A 20,113-nucleotide genomic window follows, 5' to 3' on the forward strand; every position below is an offset into this window, starting at 1 on the left:
TGCTGTTTATTGTTTATTTGGCTTCCTTTCCAATACCAATAGGAAAAAGATTAATTAATTTTAACTTTGAATAGTAAAATATGTGAGATGTAACTACCATTCCAGGAACAAATAATTGCCATAAAGAGAAAAGAGAAATATTTATTAGTTTTTTCAGCCAAGCAAAATAAAAGCGAGTGACAAAAATTATCTCTCAACATGCTTTTGTTTCATATTACATTTAAATGCATAGGGGAAAAAATCTGATTATTTCAGCTATTTTGCATCATTTGATGTTTACATATTGGGTTTTAAAATTGATCAAAGTCACTAAAAAGATGATGATTGACAAAACCCTCTTATTTTGAAAAACATGTCTCTTAATAACATTTATACTGTAATAATATATATTTTTCTGTTACAGACACATTCCTTATAATCCTACATAAAACAGGCTACACTTTATTCACTTAACTAAAATACTAATTGGATTACAGTATTGCATATTTGTTTTAATACAATTTGCCAGCATGCCAAGCAGAATGGCAAGTTAACTGTTTCATTGAATAAATGAAGAGATTCTCAGGGTGCTTCAGCTCAGATTACGTGTGCCGTTACTTCAATTTCCGCAGGGCTTCGCACAGTTTCCCCATTTCACCTGAAAAGAGAGAACAATTTTGAGTTAATAAGACATTTTTTATGAATCAGTGTCGCCTAAAACTACTCTTGTATCAGTTAGTCTTTTCTCCTTTTTATATTTAAATTAGGAACACCTCACAAAACATTCATACGGCACAAAATTATACATATATATTTTTTAGGCATTTCTACATTTTTTTTCTTTTTTCTTAATTTGATCAATTTAAGATCTCTAAAAATTACTCAAAATAATCTTTGTATTGTTTGATTGTGGAGGCACTCTGCCTTGCCGAAATAAAGCATCACTCCGCTAATGTCTGAAGACGTTATTACACCTTGATGATGTATAATATCAGGCCTTTTCGAGGAGATTGTTTTCAGATTTGCTGCTGTGCATGCCTGTTTTGATTTCTTTCTTGTGTTACTTAGGTCTCCTTGCCATGGATACATTTGTACAAGAGATTAGGGGAAGTGCTATTTTTGTTTTTTTGTTTATGTTTTGTCTGCAGTTTATTCAGTCCTCCTGCCCTGTGAAGAAACCGTTTTAAAAAATCTATAATATACTTACAATATTCCAATAATTTTAATGTTGTTGTGTGTGCTAGCGTGCATAGCTGATGCCATTGCTTGGTTAGAACCCATAACCATATGAAACTGATGATGATGAGTCAAAAATGGACATTGCTTCATTTTAAGAGGGAACCACTGCTTTAAATAATAAATAAAACCAATTTAACTAAAGAAAGGGAGATTGCAGTCTACACTCAAAACTGACTGAAAATAAAATAATGACATACTGCTGATGCTGTCAGCCAGGTTCCTGAGCTGCTGGGTACTGTCCAGCACTTCAATACTTTGGGTGTAAGGATTGTAGCGCACTGTAAAAGGCCTGGGGATTGTGCCTGCAAATGTCCTGTATGGGCAGAGAGAGTATAATGGTAAATGGTGTGTAACCTTAACTTACAGTATATATATACTGGGAAGTTTCAGACTGGTCTTACCTCACTTTGTCTTTCGCATCCTCAAAGCTCTCAGCCACATAGTAAACAGGCTGGTACTCTGTGATTGGGTATTTCTGGAGGCTGGTCTTGTCGGGGTCGAAGGGCAGGATTTTGGGCTCGTCTGTCAAGCAGTACTGAAGGAAAACAGAGTTTAAAAGAAAGGATATTTTTAATTTAATATTTTTTCTTACTGTGTGGAATTCAGTCTCTCAATGAGTGTCTCTGTTCACGTCACGGCCATTAGAAACAGGAAGCCAGCATGATTCAGGGCTCTGCTTTTCTGTTGATGTGACCTGGCAGAGTGCACATCCTCTGCTGATAGCCGCTTATGTAACTTGTGACCTCGATAGCAAGCCGTCCATCCTTTCTCTGCTCCCACTTACCCACTTCACCAACTGTCTCCCCCAGTGACACATTAAACCTGGGTTGGAGTGGACCACTAACCCACTGTCTGCACCTCTGCTGTTGTGCAACAGGGTGAATGTGTCATAACAACAGACGGGGGGTCAGCAGGAGGTAGGCAAACGAAAAAAGCAAACTATTAAGTGGCTGTGGCGGGGGTCCATGTTTACTGAAAGCGATGTACAGACTGCGTTCTTGGAGCCTATGTCTCAAAACACATGTGTTCCCCTTACCTGCAGCTCTCCAAATGATGAAAGCAAGCCAGCTCCGAAAGCTTTGATCTCTGAGCCCTGCTTGCACAGGCCAAACTCCACAGTGAACCAGTACACCTGAAGGCACACGTAAAGTTCATTAAAATATGATCTATACATTATGCCCAGGCAGATTGATCTAGAGGAGGTCATCAGGCTTCTTTGAAATCCACAAACCCCAGAGATCTTTGACACGGCTGAAAGAGGTCAGTTTATCTAAATCACAAATGAACCAAACATATTTTCTTATTTACATTTTGTGCTATCTAGACATGCAGCTCGTTTTTCATTTCGAGTTTGCTCAGGTTTTGTAAGATTTTCGCTGCCACTCCAAAAACAATGGAGGCAAATTAATACTGTGTACAATAAATACACACATAGGCATGTGCATATATACACACTTACTGTCTGTTTTATCTTGCTTCTATCCTGAATCTGTTAGATGCATTTGTTTTTTAGTGGTTTTAACCTAAATTAAGAAGCCTAACCAGCTGGAATCCCTATATAGATTATATCTGTTGCATTGCTTAATCTTGTGTAACATTGTTACCTATATTGTCCCCTGTTAAGTAAAATACATTAAATGATAAAATAGATTTTCCCCTTGAACAAAGTTTCAAAGCGACCTCAATGGCCTAATTTGTATGTATCTGGGGGTCCTTGACATGAAAGTGTTTAAAGCACCTGTTGTGAAGCCGTCTCTTGCTGATTAGTTCATTTAATCTCATGTACACAGTACTCACAGTAGCAAGCTTCTCAATGTACTCATCAGGGGCGCCAAGGGAGGCAAGACCAATTTCCTATACAGAATAAAATCAAAGCACATAGAAAATGTACAGAAAGTTACAGAATTACAAATGTTACATGGTTTTGAACACTTCATTGATCCTCTGTGGGAAAGTAAGTATTACAGCTGTACAAAAAAAACACAGAAGGACAAGACACATATAAGTACAAATTATATGTTAATTTAAATATAAATAAATTTAAAGTTATAAAGCTGTATACTGTATATACAAAAGACAATGAATGTGCAAACCAGTAAATATATATGAGATGCATTATAAGTACTGAATGTTTAGTATGTAAACAATATATAATTATAATACTATCTATTCAGTTTTGTATTATTGTCATTTTGTTACTTCTGATCTGACGAGATACTTAATTACCTGTGAGAATTGGGCAAAGCTAGGGTCAGCAAACAGAGGAACGTGTCCCAGAAGCTCATGGCAGATATCCCTGCATTAGAAATAAAAATGAATATTCAACATCACACAAATTATGTATTTTTCCTTCTTTTATGAATTGAGCTGAGACACTCACGGCTCAGGTGTGTACGTGGGCTTGGAGCTGTGGCGAATGTACTGCGTGGAATGAAAGACTCGGAAGGCGAGTCCAGCCAGGAAGTCCCGGGATGAGAGCAGGCCGGCGACCGGGCGAAGCCGGAAGCCTGTGCATGCTGCAGGAAAGGGACGGAGAGATGAAAGAGGTGAGAGTTTTTGTTTTTGGTTGTGTTGAATAAGAGCAGTTAGTGAGGGGGAGAGAGGGAAGGATTAATAGGAAGTAGGGCATTTGAACAGGTACTGCCCTCCAGATTCACACCACAGGGTTTCTAACTTGAAATGAATGAGTTGTTTCATGCTGTATGATGCTAGAACTGGAGTCAGAAGGAAAGCTGTAATTATGAGAAAAAAGTCATAATAATTGGAGAATTTTGTTAAATTATTTTTACTCTGTTTGAATAAATGTATTAGAGCACTCTGCTTTTATACTTCATGTCCAATAAATGATGAGATTGATGAGAAATCTCACCGACTAGCTTTCACTGTATAAGCTAGCTGTCTTGCTTTATGTTAGCTGTCTACGTCTGTGGCAGAGCGTGTATGCGTGTAATGAGTAAAGGCGGTTTGTCCTGTTAGTGCCACTTTGTAGTTACTGCAAATTTTTAATTTAAATTTACTTACCTTATTTTTGTAATTAACATCTTTACATAGAAATGGTTTTAGTATCCAATATTTGTGCATTTGACTCATAACAGTTCAAAATAGCACTGTAGCAGCAGGACAGAGGGTCAGTGACCTTCTACGGGGAGAGCAGTGATTGGTGGTTATGTAGGGACTGAACCCTTCTATAGAATTTGACCTCTAACCCTTTGTATTGTTACCTCAGAATAGTACTGTACCCTTCTATGGGTTTGACCTTTTATTTTGCAGACTCAAACCTCTCTATGGTACCTAACAGATACCTAAACATATCCTATATAAGCTTTGTTTGATGTACAGAGAGACAGAGTGGCCATCGGGCTGGGTCACTCTCCAAGCTGCTGCAGAGCTTGTAATTGATGCTGAACTCCTTGATTTAATAAACTTTTATGATCAAGAACAGTGTCAAGCGGGTTTCCTCTCAACACATCATCGCAGCATTATTTTTCAGACACCACATGGTACAAGGCATTCATTTTGTATAAGGTAAAAAGGACGGCAAACAGTCAGATTCCACTCCAAATGCGCCATTACAGCATTTTGACTTTGTTGGTTGTAATAGAATCAAATAATCATCATATACAAATAAAATGAGTCTTTAATATAGCCATATGTTAGAGAGACGTGGCAGCACTCTGGTTAAAATGTCTGCATTATAGCTTTAACCTTAACCTTTAAGTGACAAAATAGATGAAGATGCATCTGTAGGACCTCAAGGTCAATAACAAGTTAGGACTTACACTGCAGGAAGCGGGAGACGTCTTCCAGCTGTGGGATGTTGTCCTGCCTGTAGCCACAGTATTTTTCCAGCAGTGGGAAGACCCGGTTGTGTTCGCGGCAGGCGTGAGTCGGGTACAGAGTCTTCAGCTCCTTGAACACCTTGCCCCATGTGGCCCTTTCCTCCTCTGTGTACTCAACTCGAGGGATGGCTTGGCCACTGGGACAACAACATGAGGTTATCTATCAGTTAGGGCTGTTTTGTATGTACAGTATTTTAGTATAAAGGCCATACGTCGGACAAGCAAACTTCAGCTAAAAATGCTGTCCTATACCATTGGTCCATGCTATATGCTTGTCCCTGTAGAAATTAACATTAAATAAACAAACATCCATTAAATTCTGTTTATATAGTAGTGCATAAACAGTACATGCATGAACAAGGACATTGTGTACATAAGCCAAACTACATTGCTTCATACACATATATACCAGTGTTTGCCTAAGATTTTTATATTTATGATGGTGTAAATGTTCCTCTAGTAGTATTATTTCATCCTGGGGCAGTAAAGTCCATTGAAAACTAGGAAGATGAAATAATTAAAGCCCCTTTGTGTATGGAACAATTCTGATGTTGGTGACTCCCAGTATCAAACAGTATATTGCACCAATGTGCACTCTGACCTTTCTTCAAACAAAAACTTTATCTTTTAAAACAATTTACAATGCACTTTAATGACTGGGGTAATGATTGGAAGTGTCTCCCTATTTTTAGTTCCAAATTCATAAGGACCTTCTAAGAATTTACAATTATAATCCTTAATAATGCTGTAAACATTATGATTTTCTAAACATACTGCTGATATCTTCCAATGAGCCTGTTTAAATTGTTGGTTGATTCTTTATTGTTAGTTTTCTCCAAATTTCCAGTATATTGCACAGCTATTTAAATGTGAGCCACCACAGTGGGCATTTCATTGGGTTTGGTGCTCTTTGTAGTGCCTTTGAATAATAGTTTTTAATTATACATGCAAAGACCAAGGCCCTTTAAATGCACCATAGACTGCCTTTAATTTGTACCTATTTGATTATGATTATTTTCAAGGCAAAGCAGAGAAATGAATAAACCACAATAACCACTCAGATATAAAAGTATGCCATTCTTAACTTCTTTCCAGACTTGAAAAACACACAAAATAAGATTTTTAAGAGTAGTTACTGTCTATAGTTGTAGGCGATATCAGCAAACTCCTTCCTGCGGGCTCTGTACACTGGATCTGTGAAGCCCTGAACACACACACACAATGGACAGCCATGTTAGATCTCATGATCGCAACCTGGCCACTCACAGCTAAATCAAAGAGTGGAAATCCTCTGCTAAGTCTAAACCCTGTGGCCTTCGTCAGCATTATGCACTCCGTCTCTAATAAGAGCAGGCAAATACATATTCAAATGAAGCCTTTGTAGAGTGTTTTTTCAGCTTATGATGAATACATTTTGCTTTAATGGCGGTGGCAAAAGGGAGCAATTATCTATAATTATAGGGGCTCAATTAAAGCAATGACATCAATTTGTGTGTCTAGATAGTTTCCATTAGAATGGACAGCAGAGTGCAGCCTGTCATCTCCACAGCCCCGTCTTTCATAAGGCATGTGGGCGCATATTCACTCAAATTCACACACACACACACACACACACACACACACGCAGCGGCACGATGTGGCACAGAGACAGTGATGGATGAGTCAGTCTTTACCGGATGATCAGAATCCAGCTCGGAGCCATAACTGAGGATCTGGTTGGCAAAGCGGTCCAAGTCCTGGATGTCATTAGGGAACCATGGCACTGGAGAATAATGACAGTTATTAAACATTCATAATTGATGTTTTTATTCAGCATGTTTTTATTTTGATCAAATCAATTAAGCATTCATTCTGCAAACACTGAGCTTTAAAAAAAAAAAAAAAAAAAGCAGTCTTGTCACTTTATGTCTGAGCCCCTTTATACTGTATTATGTAAAGCTAAAGTCAATTAGTTAAACAAAAGAAAGTTTACATTTTGATAAATACGTTAAAATTAAATTAAAAATAACTGGTATTGATGTTGGCCTATACACGTTTTTGTCAGTGCCATGCCATTTTGACACTCAGCAGAACAGTATTTGAGGGTCATCTGCTTATTCATATGGATTTATGACACTCAAAAACACTGTGGCCCAAACATTAATCTACATTTGTGCAGTGTGGTCCAGCCTGAGGCCCCGGGAAGACAAGAGGATCCTGCCAGCCTCCTCTATAAACAGGCAGTCTCCAAAACAGGCCATAAATATCCCCTCATCCAGTTGACCCTGACCAGCAGACCCCAGAGTCTACATCGAGGTCAAAGGAGGATCCATGGTGGCCCTGTCTGTCTCTGCCTGCCGTGACCTTGGCATGTTCTCCTTCCCTGTGTTAGTCTGGGACCAGGACACAGAGTTCCTCTGTTCCTGTCAAGCCTGTTGGTCCTCAGTAGCTAAACTAATGTCATTCTGGAAACGACTAATAAAGGGGTCTAGATGTGGGCGATGGGCCATCAGTCTTATCGGAGGCGCTGGTTGTCCATTACCCAGTCTGGCTGGACGGTCATGAAGCACCACCCAACATCCAACACTGTGCTCAGTTGATAAATGGACCATTTAAGCTGTACTGAGCTATATTTTAATAGATTCTTTTAGCACCGCTAGCTGTGTGGCTGTAGGGATGGCAATGTTGGTTTGGCCCAGACTGAAATATCTTAGCAACTGTTGGAGTGACTGCCATTCAATTTTGCATAGACATTCAAGTCTACTGACTTTGTGATCCTTCTGTTAGAGCCAGCATGAGGTTGACATATCTGGTATTGAAATGCCTCAACAACTATTTGATGGATTGCCATGAAACAGATGTCCATGGTTTCCCACAGGATGAACCATAAGGACTTTCCCCTGATTGTTCCTATAGCACCACCAGCAGGTCAAAGGTTTCCTCCCACCATCCAAAGACATGCAGGCTAGGTTAATTGGTGTCTTTAAAAATTGTCCTTAGGTGTGAATGTGAGTGTGAGTGGTTGTTTGTCTATGTGTGGCCCTGCGATGGACTGGTGACCTGTCCAGGGTGTACCCCGCCTTTTGCTCGATGTAAGCTGGGATTGGCTCCAGCCCCCCGCGACCCTGTACACAGGATAAGCGGTTACCAATGGATGGATGGACATTCATGAATCTCCAGAGGATGAACCCTATTGAATTTGGTGAGTCCCTAACTTTTCCTTTACAACCTCTGACTGATAGTTTTGTTTTTTTCACTAAAATATCTTGACAAATATTGTACGATTTGCCGTGAAATTTGGAAAACGCATTCATGTTCCCCTCGTGACGAACTGTAATACCTTAATAGGAATCCCCTGACTTCCCATCTAGCGTCGTCACCATCAATTCTAATGTCCAATATTTAAAAAATAATAAATGAAAAAGCAGCAAAACCAGTGACATTCCTATCAGCTTCCGCTGTACTTCTTACTTGGTGTTAAGCAAATGTTAGCATTATAAAATACTATATAAGATGGACAACAAACAATACCTGCTGAACATCAGCATGTTCCCATTGTCATTGTAATCAACTTCACATACCAACATTAGCCAACATTAGCACCACTGTGCCTAAGTACTGAGCCACACGCATGGCTGTATATTCTTTGACTTAAAATATGAATTACTAATGTTAGGGGTATCACAATTGATAAAGCTATGACCAAGTCTATGGATCTAACAGTTTTACTTGATCTTTGCTCATCATTACACTGAAACAAACTTTGAGATCCCATTTGGGATTATTTTATCCTTAGTTGTATTACAGAGAGACAAGCATTCAACAAAATGTTGTTTTTTTTTGATTTGCAAACAAACATGTTCAGAGATATTTTTATCATGTTTAGGATTTATGCTTATCTTGTTTGGTGTACATCCTCTCACTAACCTGTGTCCTTCTCTTTGCTTCGTGATAGCTCATGCACATGTCCACTGATTTGTGTACGCAGGGCGTCAATGACCTCGTCCAGGGCCTGGGAGCAGGTGGAGTCCACACTGATGAAGAACTCATAATGGTCTTTATTAATCTGCGACGGACGGGATTCGATGTGCGTCAGGTTGATTCCCTTATCCTGTGGTTCACAGAAACAAAACGAAAGAAGAGACGAGGGTGAGACCTGAGTTGATATTTGTTTGAGTTTCAAAGAGCTTGTGTGTTAAGTTTGTTAGACTCCACATACTGTATAATTTATATAATTTGTTGCAAAAGGTTCACCATAAAAACAAAGTGGAATCTCTTTGCTGCAACAAGCTGCAGCACAGCCTGCATTTCACCACCAGAGGGCGTTGTGTTACTAAATTGAGGGCCGTTTATCAGATTTTGTCTCCCCAATGACCTCAGAACAAAGCTGCCTTGAACTTTATTTCTGCAAACTGACACTGAGCCAGACAGAGTGGATTCACATAGTGAAGGGATTCAGGACATATTGTGGTGGTTTGGTGCAAATATGCCTGCATTTCTTGTTTTGCAACATAAACATCCAAAGTCATTTTTAATGTCCAATGACATGCTCTGGCTCGTGCTAGAGAGCACAACTATCTCTAAATGGTAATTACCATCAAAAATGTGTATTTGTTTACGTAACTTTGGGGAGGGAGAGGGTGTGTATTACTCTCTGTCTACTATAGGCTAAGTAAAGAGGAGGTGGTGAGCAGCAGGGCCTCTTATTTTCTCCCATCTGGATCCTATTCTACATAGCTTTAGCTAATAGCTTTAGGCTTTTTTTTTTTAACGCTTTAGGCTTTTTTTTTAAGGGCCATGTGGCCCTGCATCCCCCAGGAGCAACCAAAGAGTCCAGATCGGCATTCTAAAGAAAAGGTGGCTCGCTTTTTGTGATGTGTGGTCTGTTCACTGTCTATGCTTTCTAAGCATATCAAAGGGAAAAAATGTTTTCCAATTTAAATTCTTAATTATTCCCTTGAATGACTGTAATTATTTGTTTTTTTATGATATATAAAACCATTTGATTTCCCTTTTAAATCTATGCCAGTTACAAAGGAGGACATCTAGTCTAGATACAAATAATAAGACAAGCCAGAGATGCTTAACTATATATGGAATATACCCCGTAATATTTTGTACATTCATTACATTTAGCAACAATGAACAGAAGGGTGAAGCTTTAGCATTACAACATTTAAATTCAAATAAGTTTCTAAAGTGTGGTATGTTTAATATTAGATGATTTAACCATAAATGTGTCTGAAAAAAGCTCAAAAGGCTCAATGATATTGAATTGTTTCTGTTCGCAAAGAGAAATGCAAGCTTAACGTAGCCAACCCTAAATCCTAAACCCAGCTGGATGCAGGGGTCATTTAGTCAGATTTCTGTACCCCTCTGAGCCGTCCCTCCACTGTAAGGCGGCTGTCATTAACCCTTCTGTCTGTATCGTCACATGATAACCACACACACGTCACATGTGCTTGAGTCCCAGGCGGATAAACAGTGTGGCAGTTTTCTATGAACTATGGAGATTTTGAAGACATTCACAAGATGAAAATGAACATGTGATAGACTCTACGACTAAACATAAGCACATGGTTCTGCTAAGCAGTAATTTTTTATTTGTGAGAAAACAGAAATGAGAAAGAATTGCAGTGAGGTCTCTTCAAAGTTGTGTTTTTAGAGGAATTACCATATTTTATATCGCGGTCGCATATGTTACTGGGGAGAGAGGGGGTGTGTTCCTGGTTTAGGGATCTAGGGATGGTTTTGGCCTGTTTTATAGAAAGGCTGGAAAGAAGAGGACAAGAAGGGGTGGAGGGAGGTGGAGCAGGGGGAGGATCTGGAAAATGCAAGCTCATAGGTTCAAAAAGGATCGTAATGTTTACTGCTGCATTTGGAGAGCAGCATTTGGCACAATGTCAACCCGTCCTCATCTCCACCCCCCCACACATGGTTGAGGAGGAAAAAAATGCATTCCAAACATGTTTTTCTTTCTTCTAAAGCATCTTTTCTCTTTGGATGTTTTGCATGTTGTAACTATTTTTCGTGCAAAATGTTCTGGAAACATTCCCTATGCAAGAAGAGCAAACTCAAACCTTAAACCTTGATGACATGCATGTTGATGAATAAACAATGGAGGTGCTTTCAATCAGTGTTTACTTGCGTTCACACAGTCACGTACACACCACACAGGCCTTTTTGATCAATAAGTGAGAATAAAAAACAGCACACACATTGATACGCTGACTTTCTTTTGGTTTTTCAGATCTTTAACTCAAATTAGCAATACCGCTTTGTAAAAAAGATCCTGGATTCACTTAATTAAAGTACAAAGGTATTATCAGAAAAATGTACTGGAGTATCTGAAGTAGAAGTTCTTGTTCCTATCAGTGTGTTATTAGCAAAGCTTGTGAAAACATTTTTATAGTGTCTTCTATGGGTATGGAGGGAGCTTTTCAAATTTTACAAACAAATAACCTTTGTTATGCCATAGTGATGTCATCAGGGTAATCGTGGCTTGGACTCGAGCCTTACATCTTTTAACAGAAAGCCTGCAAGGCATGGCGTTTGAAAGACGTGGGCTTTTAGGAAGCAAGGTGGGTCTAATGAAAGACACTATTGAGTTGCAAACTGGGAAACATAGGATCCAGCATCATACTAGGGACTAACACTCAGAATCTTTGATTCTGATCATTCTTGTTTTAATCTGTTTCTTGTGAGTCTCACAACTTTATAATTTAGTGAAACACTAAACTGCTGCAGTGCCCTTTTAATATTGTAGTCAGTTATATTTGACAAAATTTTAATATACTGTTTAGTTTGATCTGTAGCTATGTATCACTTTACAAGCTGATCATATATTTTGTATGTGAAATCCACATCTGCAAAGTAACTAATAAATGTTGTGAAGTAAACAAGTAAATATTTTCAACTATTACAAATGTAGCGGAGTACAACTTTAAAGTAAAAAGTACAGTACTAAAATTAATGTACTTTCCACCTCTGTAAATAACAAGTGTAGGGTCAGTTATTCAATTTTCAAGAAGTCCAATGTTTGACTCTGTCATTATTCTATAAATCCTGGAGAAGCTGGGCTGATGGATCAAAGAGCCACCTGTCATATTTGCACACAACTGATACACAAATGTCTGAGATAAGCTCAGTTTATTTAGTTTCCTTCTTTATTTGGTCAAAAAAGGCCATGAACATGAAAACTATACCAAAAAAACTACAGATAATTATATACATAACCTACTTTCCTCTGCCCCAAAACTGTAAGACTTAAATGTTGTAATTACTTCTTGTAGAAATACTGGATCTTGTAATACTGTGATATATTGTTATGTATTAAGGATTTAAAGAAATGTCCTGTTCATGTAGCTTGTTTTCTTTAATGTTAATCAGTAACTTTAGTTTCATCATCAAGTTATCATGTCCATCTGTTTGGATCAGACATTTGCTGTTTGACATTTAGGGAGATACACTTATTTGCTTTCTTGCCAAGAGTTAGATGAGAAGATTTATACCACTCCCATATCTGTCTGTTCAAAATTATGCTGGGGCCAGCAGTTGGTTAGCTTTAAGTTAGCATAAATACTGGAAAGAGCCAACTTGGCTCTGTCCCAACAGACACGATAAAACAAACAAGATATGATGTATTGGTCAGTGAACTTTAGAGGTGCTTGAAGGTGTATATTTTTCCTTTGGACAGAGCCAGGCTAGCTGTTTCCCCCTGTTTCCAGTCTTTATGTTAAGCTAATCTACCCAGCTGCTGGCTGTAGATTTATACTGAACAGACATATATGAGAGTGGAATCCATCTTCTTAAGTAATTCTCAGCAAGTGAACTGAATAAGTGCATTTGTGTGTTCCCGTGACTCAAATGCATTTCAGAATTGTCATTTAAAACAATAGAGATCATTTTTTGAGGTTAGCTATTTAGTCAATCTTAGCCACATCAAGAACACTTCAAAAATGTGTTTTAACCACACCATGAAGTGGTTAGCACAAGTAGACTTAAACACCCCAGTGGTATGTTAACATTTCTGCATCCTCTGGCTGGTGTAACTGCAGGAGAAACTTGTAAGTTTGCTCTCTGCCTCCCGAACAAACGCAGTTAGGACCGTATCACCTGTGGCCAATTCAGACCACGTTTCCTTGTGACTTCTTTATTACCTCGCAACCTCGTACATTTGCTCCTAATCAAGAGTGAAGTGAAGTGTCAGGATGGAAATTTACCTCAAAGAGCCGCAGGCCCTTGGCTAAAGCGCCAACCTCCTCTTTCAGGGAGAAGATGCAGGAGATAACTTCTGACTTCTTGTTGGTCTCCTCCTCCAGGTACATGGATCCCCTTCTCTTCATCTAAGAAGGAGACATTTTAGGAAACAGCACGGGGCTGAAATGTGGAGTCGTGTTTTCTTCTCTGTGTATTAGCCTTTTTTATTACACATAAGCAGACTCTCAGGGGCAGCTAATACTACTGTTACCGCAGGGGTCATTAAATCTGGTAGCTGAGTGGGCATGGAAGTCTACTTATTTCTAACAAAGCTTTCAAAACACCACAGTTCCACTTTTTTAGTCAAGAGGATATGTAAATCTCAGATGTTTTAATCCTTATATTGCTGTTTGATTTGGGTTTGGGCCTCATTCTGTGTCTGTGTTTAAGGATATATGTAAGAGAGATTGCATGAAATCTAGTTGAAAGCTTTGACATTCCACATTAAAGGCATCTGATCTTAAAGCTTAGAAGCCTTCACACCTTTAACCTTTTGACTCAGGCCTTTGCAGTAGCAGTGCTGTCATGACCTCTCGCTACACACATGAGGGGATTGTTATCAAACGAGTGAAAGAACATGAACATGCTGAACATTTCCACTGCAGGTCTGTCACAGCGGTACAGAATGACAAACAGAAATTCCTGCACAGTCCAGATATGTATTAACATTTCAGCCAGTATGGAGCACCCTCAAAGAGAGATTACTTGGGAGAATCGATGAGTTTAAATTAAACATTTTGTTAAAGATTATCATGGCTGCTTTGAACCAGAAGGCTCAGTGATTCATTTCTATAATAATTCTTTAGCAGATTATTCGTCTCGACTATAAAATATCCATCGTGTAGGCTACCAATGATCATTTCCTAGAACCCAAGGTGACATCTAATCAATAACCCAAAGCACAAAGATGTTTAATTTATCTTTGACCTAAGACAAAGAAAGGCAGGAAATCCTCATATTTGAGAAGCTGGACCCTGGTAATGTTTGGCATTTTTGTTTTTATAACCATAACTTAAAAGTATTTCTTATATCCAGGCCTCCCCATTACCTTACATAGGTAGGCTCTAATTGAGTGAGAATTAAGTTTTGTTTTTGCAAGGCCTTGTCATATTTTTTAGGAGTATTATGACAGCACACATACATTTTTTTCAGTAACATCAGCTGTTTTCGTTTGCCCTCTATTCACTGAGACTACTTTGCATTCTGCTGCTTTGTCTGCTGTAGAACCTGGACTATTCCAGCTAGGACACTGCTGCTGCATTAAAAACAGACAGATTTGAATCACTTGTTTCAGCTTGCTTTTATGCTTAAAATAACAATATCATCACAATATAACACAAACAAGTTGATGAATTTACTCCTAGAAATAAAAAACTGGTGACAAAGTCAAATACAAATGACTTATTTATATCAAAACAAGCCTATTGTCAGAAATAAGATTTACCCCTGTGCCTTGGTCGTCTCTGTCTGCCTCTGGCCTGAAACTTCCGTTGACTTTCTTGTATGCTGCGTCCATCCTCTCGGTCTTCAGGTGAACAACCTGTGTGTGTTGATGCTAAACTGCGAGCTTTGGTAGAATCTGTATGAGCAGCCCCAGTCTATAAAAGCCCTCAGTTTCAACGGCGGACCACGTGACACCACACCTCCTTCTGCATCGGTATGTCACGGGACGGTTGTTGTGAAACACAATTATGCATCTGGTTCTTGTTGTCCACCGCTGGGTTGTGGTTTCCCCCCTGTGGGCTATGTAATGCGGGCTCTCAGCTGAAACTTTTTTACTGTCACCGCTGCCAAGATGTCTATTCGTGTTTCTGCAGACTCTCTGACCTGGCAACAGGTAATAGTCACCTAAAACCGTAAAACGCACTTCTCTTTCGTTTAATCATTCGTTAATGAGCGTAAATAAAGGCCTATTTATTATTTATTGTGATAAATAAACTAGCAGGAATACTAACGTGAAAAAATAGCAGAAGGAATCCGACCGATTTAAATGTCCTCATTGGAAGCGCCGACACACTGACCACATGGCAGGTGCTATAGTTTTCATGAGGTGCACTCCATGATAATTAACTAGCCTATTTATCAGAGCTAATTTACAATGAAATTGTCCTTAACTATATTTTCATGCAAACCTACAATAACTGCTGAGTAAATCACCAACCTATAACAGATCCTGTTTATTGACACACAAAACAAGAAGGTGTAGAATGACAAAAAGTTAAACTTAACACTAATAATCTATATAATGATAATATTATTTTTTTTATTATTGGCGACCTGTCCAGGGTGTACCCCGCCTTTCGCCAGATGTCAGCTGGGATTGGCTCCAGCCCCCCGCGACCCTGTACGCAGGACAAGAGGTTGACGATGGATGGATGGATTATTATTATTATATGTATTATACATTGTTATACATGGTAGGCCTATACACTATTCATATTTATACTGTGCAATTATCCTTAAAATAGCCTATCTATCAGTTATACATTTTTAATCATATATACTTTTATATAAACTGTATATCAGACTTTATTCATTATGTCTGAAGTGCCAGCTGCTTGGGCCATTACAGGTGTGTACTATGTGTTCACATTTCTGCCTGAGAAGGTTCTGGAAACTGCAGGAGTGAGCTTTAGACCTCTGGACTGTGAATTTACTAGTTGGCACCACAAGGTGTAGCCAAACTCCACTATGGTCAAGGTGGTTGCAGAGTTTTTCCTCCCGTTTCTCATCTTTTCCAGGTTCCTTGATGCATTAGCTTGGTTTTCTTGGGTTGCCTGTGTACCATACACTTTCGAATGGTGAGATCAAAATTGATATTTGCATGTTTTCTTCAATTTTATTGGTTTTGTTGTAACAGTTCATCTTGGAGGAAAAAGGTTTTAATGGATATTTGAAATAGTGGTTGTTACAAGATTCACAGTCAGTAACAATTCAGCTTTCAGTTGGGGCATCCAGAGTCAACCAATTAAAGACTGGTGGAGGTGGGGTGTTCTAATTGCATCATATTTCATAGCAAAGAACACAATTTACCCAAACAAAATTATTCAATGTATGTTAAAACATTTAGATTGAAAGCTCAGCATCATTTCATTTCCTACATTAGGAGAAGCCTGGATGACCAGCAGAGAGAAAACAGGTCCAATTGCAACCACCTACTAACCAACTAAACCACCTGTCTCTGCCCTCTTGAAGTAAAACAAGAAGGTTCCTGCCAACGATCGTGAGTCCTGACAGTTCTTTGTTTTACAGGTAACGATGCTCCTTCAGCTGGTTTATGGGACAGAAATACATTAACCATATCAACATATTACAGTGAGCGTCCAGTGTTTCCAGTGCAGTAAAATCAGTAATAAATATTCCAAATTGGCATAAATACTAACATGAAGAAACTGCAAAAAAAAGTTTCTGAGTACATTTTTAACAGACAAGTGTAACAACTTGCCGATCGTATGACAGCCATGGTAGTGGGAGATGTCCACTGCACACCTGACTCCTCCTTGTTACTCATTGTGGCATAGTGCAGGATTTCATTATCAAAATTACTGTAAAAAGCCCACTAAACCCATACATACATAACTGTATTGTGAGGAAGCCAACATATTTGTTTCGTTTTCAATACTGGCCAGCTCCGATAGTCTTTCTTGTGCCATGGTGCTTCTCAGATATGTTTTTAATTAGGTTCTGTTTTGACCATGGACACGGAAAGTAGGGGCGCAGCAGCACCCCATAAAACCAGGCATTATGAAATTCATCAATTGAAAAAAGTGTGAGAGGGAGAAGGGGGAGGAAGGGAACAAGAGGAAGGGAGGCAGAGGGAGGGAGAGAGGGAATGTGTTAATATGGACAGAAGTGCTGACATTATATAAAACCTTTGTTTGGTCATGAATCCTAATGTTACTCTGCAGATCTGTGGTTTATCAGTGAAGTGTATAAACAACACTGCAGACAGGAGTCTCTGTTGACAGTGACAGGCAAATAGATAGATCCACATTTTATACACTCGACTCCTCTATGAAACGTCTGAATCCTCACTGCACTGCATTATTATAAACTGTGATGAACTGGTCGTGGGTCACATCTGTCTCTCGCCCAGGCACTGTCTCTCCCTCTTCATCTCACTGCAGTTCTCATGCATTGGTTCCTGTTGTTGACTGTGGCTGCATTGACAGGATGGTGTTGTGAAAGGGTGCTGTCTGCTGATGTGTAAAACCTTCTCAAATTGTTGTTTATAATTATTAGATCTCAGTTATCCTGGCCTATCAAATTACTACAGAAAACTTGAATATTGCACACCTTTTAGAATGCCGTCCTTATATAGAGTGACCTGTCAGCACCCAACTGTGACTTCCAGCGTCTCTGGTTTAGAGAAGGGTGCTTGCAATAGTGACAGGTAGAATTGGAAATAGTTTAATATCTGTAGCTGCATCAGGCACATTTGTAAATATAGAATAGTGCTTTATGAATACAGGGATTGCAGGACCTGTTTGGACTGCTTGTGTTAAACAAATAAAATGTAAAAGTACACCATCACTGCATTGAAAAACAAAGGCCAAACTATAACAACCAGAAATTTGGAGACATAAAATGTTTTATTTCATCCATATTAATATTGAAGCCATGTTAAAAACTCAAGAACAAATTTCAGTGTGCTCCCACTATCATACCTCACACTGAGGAGTTCCACAGGTGCCACATGAGGGCAGCGTAGGTCTGGTAATGCTGAGAGTACGCCACCAGTCCAGCACACAGAGTAGCACATTTAAAACTGTTGTGCCATTTTAGGATGGAAAACCCCAATGGTAAATTATAAACTTAACTTTTAAAGTTTAGTATATGCCCACCTGAGATACTCAAATGATTTACATAGGGGCGGCGCAGTAGCTGAATAGTTAAAGCACATATATAACTGCAACTTGATTCCGTTACAGCTAAGGACATTTGTTGCATGGCATACCTCTCTCTCTCTCCCAGTGTTTCCTGTCTGCCTCCTCACAATCAACAAGGCGAAAATGCCATGTTGCTGCACTGTAAAACCAAAAATCACAGTAAACATGGTGACGCTGTGAGATCATTCAGTATAGAAAGTTATTTAAATAGACAAACATACAAAAGTCATGTAGGAGTCAGGAAGATGAACATGTTTTGTTTTATGTGGTTTGTTTTACTTCTGGCATCCTTTTAGATGTTGTTTGGTATTTATTATGTGCTTATGTCATGTCACATCATTTATTTCTTCTGTGTGAAAGCTGTTTAGTTCCATTATAACTTGAGTTAACAATTGAAGCTGCAGTAATTCATATTTTGGGTCAAATGACTATATGCGTCGCTTGTAGTGATAAACCCACAGAGAATTATCGCCAACTCTGCATTTCCCTTTAGCTCTACAAACCATTTTAACATCATTCAACTCACTGGGGTGGTGATGGCGCATAGATAAGATGCTTCCCCTTTGGTGTGGGAGACCCTGGTTTGATTCCCACTGCGAGACATCCACCATTGTGTTCCTGAGCAATACACTTAATCCTTAGTTGCTCCAGAGGTGTGTGACCTCTGTCATGTATAGCAATTGTAAGTCGCTTTGGATAAAAGCTAAATGTAATTATTTTGGTTTTATAGCATCAAACAGGCACTGTCTGCTACTTGCCCAGCAACAAACAACAGACAGAAAAAGTTAGCAACAAGCTAGGTGGACACAAACACAACTCCAAATGTTGCTCCATGTCTGCTGGATGTGTAAATAGGTTATTTGTTTGCTAACATGCTCACTATATTTACTTTATGAGGTAATAATATGTCGGTCTTATCTTTACAGCTCGTTTCTCTGCCCCAAGTTGCCAAAATATCAATAAAACTGCTTTATTCTGAATCATATATTTTGCACTGCCTGCTAGCCTTGGTAGCCTACTTGAAATGCACACAAACGAACTGTAGCAGCCACTTTTCTGAGGACTCATAATGGGCCACTGTATGTGTTGTCTGCTTGTCTCCACTGGTCAGTCATCTGCAGATGGGGCGTGATGTCACATAAAACTCCCAAAGTTCCTCAGTGTCCTCTTCAAATTGTACAGTGGATGGAGGGCACCCCACTGTGTCATTTGCTGTCATTAATGGTGATGGAGACAATTGGTCATTTATCACAAGAAGTGGTGCAGTGTGCGTCTACAATGGCCTTCTCCATAGGGCCTCAGTCTTATTCACACACTCAAGATCCATTCTCACACGAGTGATTAGCCAGATGCAAGTCAGTTTTACTGTCTGATGGGTCCAGACCACCAGGAATGAGCTCAATGTTTCAGCTGTCCTCTCTTTAAAAAAATCATTTTTGTTTTATCATGATTATGCAACTCTGTTTTTTTTCATAATTATTGTTGTGAAAAAGTGCAGTCGAGGAAAAACAAGAGGAGTAGCAGGGGTGCTTAGAGATGATAATCTTTTATAGAGTTGTGAGGATCCTAATTGTGCTTCCATGAGATGTCGTTGATTAATGGACTAGTTGACAGACATCCTGTGAATGTTGTCCACATGTGGACTGTCCACAGGGGAGCTGAAGAATCCACTCCAGCCTACAGCAGCATTGTGGAGGCTCTTTTCTGAGAGTTGGAGAGCAAGGGAGCGAGGGGGAGGAGGGGTGTGGGGTGGGAGAATGAAACTTTGAGGCTGTCGGCAGCGCTGTTGTAAAGGGGAGTGAATGAGAGCGGAGGCCATGCAGCCAGCCACATGGGCCGTTCTCACTCGGGATAATGGAGGCCTTTCTGTGGTTCTTAACCCCCTTGTCGCATGCTGGGAACGGGCAGCCGTCCGACCACCGCTCACAA

The 20,113-nt window shown here is 39.3% G+C and overlaps 2 protein-coding genes across 5 annotated transcripts in view; one reads left to right on the forward strand and one right to left on the reverse strand.

Moving 5' to 3' along the window:
- Window positions 1-125: 125 nt before the first annotated feature.
- Window positions 126-14,901, reverse strand: pah (phenylalanine hydroxylase). Its single transcript, XM_038738429.1, has 13 exons — window positions 14,740-14,901; window positions 13,259-13,381; window positions 8,964-9,147; window positions 6,731-6,819; window positions 6,194-6,261; window positions 4,998-5,194; window positions 3,599-3,734; window positions 3,445-3,514; window positions 3,016-3,072; window positions 2,255-2,350; window positions 1,620-1,753; window positions 1,416-1,531; window positions 126-637 (listed from the first exon to the last, which is right to left on the reverse strand). The coding sequence occupies exons 1-13, from the start codon at window positions 14,809-14,811 to the stop codon at window positions 594-596; spliced, it is 1,386 nt and encodes a 461-aa protein (XP_038594357.1). The 5' UTR covers window positions 14,812-14,901; the 3' UTR covers window positions 126-593.
- A 94-nt stretch (window positions 14,902-14,995) lies between these two features.
- LOC119917960 overlaps window positions 14,996-20,113 on the forward strand; it is a 76,997-nt gene continuing 71,879 nt past the window's right edge. For 2 of the 4 annotated variants that reach the window (XM_038738425.1, XM_038738426.1), the window contains exons 1-3: window positions 14,996-15,132; window positions 16,037-16,096; window positions 16,402-16,547. The gene's annotated coding sequence lies outside the window, so the exon portion shown is untranslated. Of the gene's footprint in view, window positions 15,713-16,036; window positions 16,097-16,401; window positions 16,548-20,113 lie in introns of all 4 variants that reach the window. The other 2 variants (XM_038738427.1, XM_038738428.1) reach the window with 2 other exon arrangements.

This window comes from Micropterus salmoides, unplaced genomic scaffold (assembly GCF_014851395.1).
Source record: "Micropterus salmoides isolate LMB-PRFRI ecotype aquatic unplaced genomic scaffold, ASM1485139v1 Ms_hic_scaffold_23, whole genome shotgun sequence".
Classification (NCBI taxonomy): Eukaryota; Metazoa; Chordata; class Actinopteri; order Centrarchiformes; family Centrarchidae; genus Micropterus; species Micropterus salmoides.